The following is a 6,282-nucleotide window of genomic DNA, read 5'->3' on the forward strand; positions in this document are numbered from 1 at the left end:
CTTTTCCTAGTCGATCATTTCCCAACCCCAGCGTGGAAATTCTTCTTCCTTGGCAGCCTGAGCCACTCCTGCCCAGAGCGTCCCGGTTCTGTCTGCCGAGAAAGGGACCTGTGGTTCACAGCTGAGCCAGCAGAGCCTGCTGATGCCCAGGAACTTGTGCACGTCCACACACACACATACACACAACGCACACACGCGTGCACACACGTGCACTTTTGGCTTCCCCTCCTTTGGGCCCAGACAGTGACTTCAGATTCTTGGCCACAGCCGTGGGGATTTTGCTCGGACTGCAACAGTGGTTCAGCCAGGGGCAGTTTTGCCCTCCAGGCACATATGGCCACATCTGGAAACATTTTGATTATCAGGACCTGGGCAGGGTGGGTGCTTCCTGCTTCTGGGGCGTAGAAGCCAGGGCTTCTGCTAAGCATCCTGCAGTGTTTGGAAAAGCTCCCACCCCAGGGAGCCATCTGGCCCCATTGTCAGGAGTACCGAGGCTGAGGAACCCTAGACTCTCTCCCTCTCTCTCTCTGACATGGGAGTCTGGCAGCTTAGACTCTTGAGAAGGAGATGGGCCCTAAAGGCCCAAGGTGACTCACTCTGAGGCCCTGGATAAAGCGTGTCCTTTCAGTAAGCCTCGGTTTCCTCCTCTGGAAAGTGGGGCATGAGTCTAAGAACTCATGTGCACGACACCAGTTAAGACCCCGTGAGACGGGTCGGCCAGGCCTTACTCCACTCTCCAGAAGGGAAGCTGGTGGACAGTGGCCCGGGTGACCGCCCAAGGCCACAGTCCCGGTAAACGAAGGCAGCAGCCGTGGGCTGACGCACAGCTCCTGCTCCGGCCACACTCTGTGCGGCAGGCACTCATGCAGGGAAATGAGAGCGGGCCTGGCCACCCCACCCATCTCTCCCCGTAATTGTCACGTGAAGCCAGCGTGCGTGTCGGTATTCTTTCTCCTCATAGGATTCTCTTTAACGCAGTTAATGCTGGTGTAACTGAAGTTATTAGGAACTTTTGTCAGGTAACCACGGCTTACAGGTTTCGCAGCAGACGACAAAACGGCCATAAAACTTGCCCTCGTCCATCTCAAACTTTCACAGTGTCCTTCCCCCGCACAGCAGCCAGAAAGCAGGTTCTTGGTGCACAGAGGCCCTTCCATGTACATAATCGATAGTGTAATCTCTCAACAAGCTGAGAAATAGGGGGTTTTTAGCCCCGCTTTACAGACAGGAGGCTTAGCACGGTTTGCCTGAGGTCGCCCAGCAGGAAAGGTGGCCAGACAGCCTGGTTGAGCGCGTGGCTGAAGCTGCAGCCTGGGCGAGACCGTAGCAGGTCTCCCCCCCCTCTCTGGGCCGCTGTCCCTTTGTGTATAAAGTGAGGGGTCACGGGACTGTACCTCCCGGGGCTGTCTGCGGGCGCAGTGACCCACGTGAACGTGGTCCTCCCCCGTGTGGTGCTTTCGTGTTGTGTCTCACCGTGGCCTGCATCCCGCCCGGGTCCGGGCCAACTCCGGGGGCTCTGACCCACCGGCCACCTCCAGCCTGACACCTCTCCTTTCTCCCTGCAGATCGGGCACATCGAAGGGCAGCCCGAGAGGAAGGGGGTCTTTCCGGTGTCCTTTGTCCACATCCTGTCTGACTAGCAAAAAGCAGAACCTTCAGACTCTCTGCACCTGTCATGCAAGACTGCTGCGTCCACGTGGCCCTGTGCTCACCGTGTATATAGCTGCTGTCACTGAGCGGGAGGCTCCCGGAGGGGCCGCCGCGGGAGGGGAACATAGCGTGTGTTGTAAATACCCTGTGGTCTCTGCCTTCGCCTGTATTAGGGTAGCCTTGGGACCCGGTGCGCCTTACTGGTTTGCCAAAGCCGTCCTTGACATCTAGCACTTACATCTCTCTCTATGCTGTTTTCCAAGCCAACAAACAAAAACAGGAATATAGGAACTGCTGGCTTTGCAAATAGAAGTGGTCTCCAGCAACCGTTGAAGGGCATAGAGTTGCCTCTCTGTTCCTGACAATACAGTATTCTCCATTGAGTTACTGAAAATGCACCATTAGCAAAGAGGTGGGTTCTGTTTTCCAGGTGAAACTTTCGGCTCCATGACAGACCAGCCTGTAGTTATCTGTGTACACAGTTTACAGCTACAAAAACCGACCTTGGTATTTATTACAGAAAAGTGCTCAGTTAAATGTAAGTGTTATTCCTTCAGCAAAATATTCACTGACCCATAACCTTGGGTGGCATTTTGCAGTGCCCAAAGCCTCGTGCAAGTTTAGACAAGTGGGTTTACACTGTCTTAAGAGGATGAGTACCCGCCCCTGAGATATTACCTCATTATGCAAAAATAACATATCCTTCATGACTATTTTCACAGAAGTTTAAGACATCTGATGAAGTTCAACTTTCAGGAACCAAGGACTGCCAGAAAATATTAGCCTCTACATTATGCATGCATTTAGAAGCTTACCTGAAATCTGCCTTTTATAAAGGAATAGTATGGATAAGTTGAACTGTACATTTTTTAAACTTGATTGCCATTAAAGGAGAGATTATAAGGTTGCAACAATTTTTGTTTCCAGTCAGTCATTTGGCTTTCTCAAGAGTATGCATTTACATATCACTTTATGAATTAGCATCCTTCAAATGTGTTAACGCCCCCAATGTGTCCATTTTAAAGTCTTTTCTGAGTTTTGTTCTTGATAAATTTAAACTTTCAAAAGATTATTCAAGAAGATGACGAATTCAAAAGTCAGTTCTGCACATCATTTATCCCCCCTGCAGAATCCAGGTGCTGAAACCATCCTTCTCTTTTTCCATTTTCTTTACTAAGCCCCAGTCATAGATAAGTTTTCCAATTTCCAGCTCCGTTCAGTAGACACGTTACCTTCGAGTCAATTCATGACCATGTTCTTGAACGCTGCTGTGAATTGCACTGTGAAACACGCTCTTTCTGCTGGGACTCTCTGCCCCTCTCGGTTTTCTTCTCATCCCAGCTGTGTTCATCAGACCATTAAGAATATCGTGAGTTTTTCAGTCTTTTACGTCAGTCTGAATTTTGGGAAAGGATACAGTCATTTCACTCCACAGTCAGTGGGGCTGCTCTCTGATTCCGAGGCTCGTGTGTCGTTCTGGCGTTAAGTTCGCTTAAACTGCTGTGTTGGCAACAGCACAGAAAACTAATATTTTTAAGCAGATAATCTTGGCGATGAGTAAGAAATGTTCATTTCACAGAAGCACAACTCCCAACCAAACCCTTAGGGGAAGCCTTCTTTAATAGAGTCTAGAGTCAGTGCTCAGTGAATGTTAATTTAGTTCTGCTTAAGTGATTACTATGAAAACTTTGAATAGCCACCTAATCAATAAACCTTGCATGACAAACCTGCAACACATCAGCTGTTATTGGAAAGTGATTTTAAGCAATTGCTTCCTCAGCGTCATGGCACACGTGAACCCCACACAGAACGAGACACCGGGAGCCGGCCGACGTGCTGGTGTACATGGCTGACTGTTCACAGCCTTAGTGTTTAAGCCACATGGGTGTCAGGCCAGGAAGTCACTGTCTGAAGTTCTTTAGTGTCCCAGTTCATTCATTTATACTTCTTAAGTTGTATTGAAGCACCATTCATTTTTGTGGCCTACAGTATTTTCAACTCATCTCAAAATAAACTGGCTTTTTAAAAAAACACAAAAGGTAGATGTCTAAAATTACATGGAGTCAATGTCTATTTTTTTCCCCTTTTGGAGTGACTTTTACACAAATGCCTTTTTTTTTTTTTTTTTTAACACTTCGGGTTTTGTTTTGTTTCTTTTCTTCGGGTTTTGTTTTTGTTTTTGTTTTCCATCAGGAATTTGAGTTCTCTCTAACCCAGCTTACTGTGGGACATAGGAAAACTAGGTATAAGTACCTTTGGCGACCTTGGTTGAGTTTGAATCTGGTATTGTTCTTAAACTCAGTGAGCCACTATCTGCAATTTTGTACATGATATAGAGTATTTTGAAGGTATGGAACCTATGGAAAAAATAGCTAATTAGTTCTTTCTCCCCCCCTCAGAGGGGAAAGTTATGTTCTGCAAATAGTGTGTGTCTTATTTTACTGTTGAACAGCAATTGCTATTTATTTTTTTATTGCCTAGAACTTGCAACATGTTGTATAGGAATCCCATAGCGCCACGAGTTAAATTCCGAATTCCCATCTGGGTGTTATGCTCAAACATCAGTACACTCGTCATTTCACATGTATTTAATGTGACAGTTTTCAAGTACTGTATGTGTTAATTTCTACTTTTTTTAATATTTAAAATTGCTTTTAAATAAACATATTCTCAGTTGATCCCAAACATCTGACATCAGGCCATTTTGTGAGTTGTCCGCTACTCTTCTGATTGGAGGAAATCAAAACTTCACTCGGCTGTGCTTTTGGGAGGGTGGTGCAGGTAACACAAGTCATTCAACTTCTACATTAAAGCTCACTTTGGTTATGTAATGTGCTTCCCTCTCCTCGGCTTACGAACCATGGACCTCAATGTTTTGGTTTTCCCTCCCTCCCGCCCCCCCCCCCCCGCCCTGCCCAATTCCCACTCCCACCTCCAGGCACCCAGCCTGCAGTCATGAAGATTACATGTTGATGCACTAAAAGCTCTTGGATGGTACCCAGCACAGACCAAGCGCTGTGCATGCACTTCTGTCATGTTGCTGTCACCGCTGGTGCCACTGCACTGTAGCAGACCCAGGTCCAGGCACCGGGCCAGCGTTATCTCATCTCGCCCTCCCAGCATCACAGAGCTTGACAGGAGGCTCGGGAAGATCCATTACCGCGCAGCGGCCATGGGGGTCCGGGTGAGTGATTCTGGCTCCAAGGCCATCCTCAGAACTTCCACCACGTGGGAGTTGGTCACCATCATGACATTCTAGCCAGGGAAACGCAGCCGTGGAAAGCTGACCGAGACCACGGCGTTGAAGATTCTGAAGTGTTGGTCTCAGCACTTCTTTTGTCTCCTTTCGTGAAAGTTGGTAGATCTTAACACCTGTTCACACACCTCGGCAAGATAAACCCTACAGACCAACCTGTGGGGAAAATGGGGTTCGGCACGGAAGCCAGTGACTTCCCATCGGGATGTATCTGGGAGAGGTGACCATAATTACCTGGGTGTTTCAAGCCATAATTACCTGGATGGCAGCCAGCTTTCCATCTAACTACAGAATGCTTCAATGGTTGCATTGGTTATGTATTGTTTTAAACCTGGAGCAGCCTCCCTTTGAGGTCAACACACTGGCCCCCCCTCCCCCCCCCCGTTGAAAGCATCCCCTCCAGTATGCTGTGAAGCCCCCGTGGCCCGTCTCCCAGGAATGCTAGGAACAGGAGGGCACCCTGATCTCTCTCCCTAGGGTCCTTCAAGCCCTGGATGGTAGATGGGCCACTGTTCCCTGTACGCGGAGTCGGTCCTCTAGGGGGCAGAAATCCTCCTTCGGCCCATCTTCAGATGAGGAGATGCACTCGTAGGGCTGAAGTGGCTTGCCTAAGGTCACAGTGAGTCACAGCAGCAGGTGGAGCCCAAGGCTTTGTGGCCTCGGCACCAGCCTCCCTGACCTCTCCCTCCCCAGCCCTGCTTTTTGCTCCTCTCCCCTGACCCTGTGCCCTCCGCCATATTTTTTAAGTCTTCCTCCCCCCAGAATGTGGTGTATGTGCGGCAGGGGTGAGGTGGGAGTGTTGATAATTATTGGGCAATTCAACCTACTCTGCTTTGCCCCCCATGTGTTCTCATCCATCCCAAATGGAAATCTTTCATTTCCCCGAATCTGCAGTATGTGGGTAATTTGAAGCCGGTGGGCTTCCTGGAGGAAGGGGGTCTGTGCCCATCCTGGGGGCCTGCATGACTGAGCAGGTGAAGGCAAAGAGCTTGGGCAAAGGCTGGTGGGACAGTGTGTGGCGTACCTCCAGCAGCCGGAGCAGGGACCAGTGGTGAAGGCACAGGCAGGGACCCCTCCCCAGCAGTCGTGCACCCCTTCTTCCCGGGGGGCCCCTCCCGCACGGTAACTGCTAACCTGCATCGCGGCCACAGCACTGGGCCCAGTGCCTTATCAGCACGACCGCGCTCGTCCCAGCCACACTATGAAGCGGAACATTTATCTTACCCGTTTTACAGTTTAGGAGACTGATGCTTAGGTGAAGATGTAACTTGCCAAAAGTCAAGTCGCTTGTGAGGGGCAGGGGCAGACTTGAACCCAGAGGTCAGGGCCCGTGTGGCTCCCAGCCGTGACCTTGGGTTGCCTCTGCTGCTACTGAC

At 49.7% G+C, this 6,282-nt stretch overlaps 1 protein-coding gene across 4 annotated transcripts in view; it reads left to right on the forward strand.

Annotated features, from left to right (window-relative positions):
• Positions 1–4,328, forward strand: part of ASAP1 (ArfGAP with SH3 domain, ankyrin repeat and PH domain 1) — a 355,141-nt gene extending 350,813 nt beyond the window's left edge. For all 4 annotated transcript variants that reach the window (XM_057531792.1, XM_057531791.1, XM_057531793.1 and 1 more), the window contains one exon: positions 1,566–4,328. In XM_057531792.1, coding sequence (XP_057387775.1) covers positions 1,566–1,640 — 75 coding nt within the window. In that variant the 3' untranslated portion in view covers positions 1,641–4,328. The remainder of the gene's footprint in view (positions 1–1,565) is intronic.
• The last annotated feature ends 1,954 nt before the right edge of the window (positions 4,329–6,282 follow it).

Source organism: Balaenoptera acutorostrata, chromosome 17 (assembly GCF_949987535.1).
Source record: "Balaenoptera acutorostrata chromosome 17, mBalAcu1.1, whole genome shotgun sequence".
Lineage (NCBI taxonomy): Eukaryota > Metazoa > Chordata > Mammalia > Artiodactyla > Balaenopteridae > Balaenoptera > Balaenoptera acutorostrata.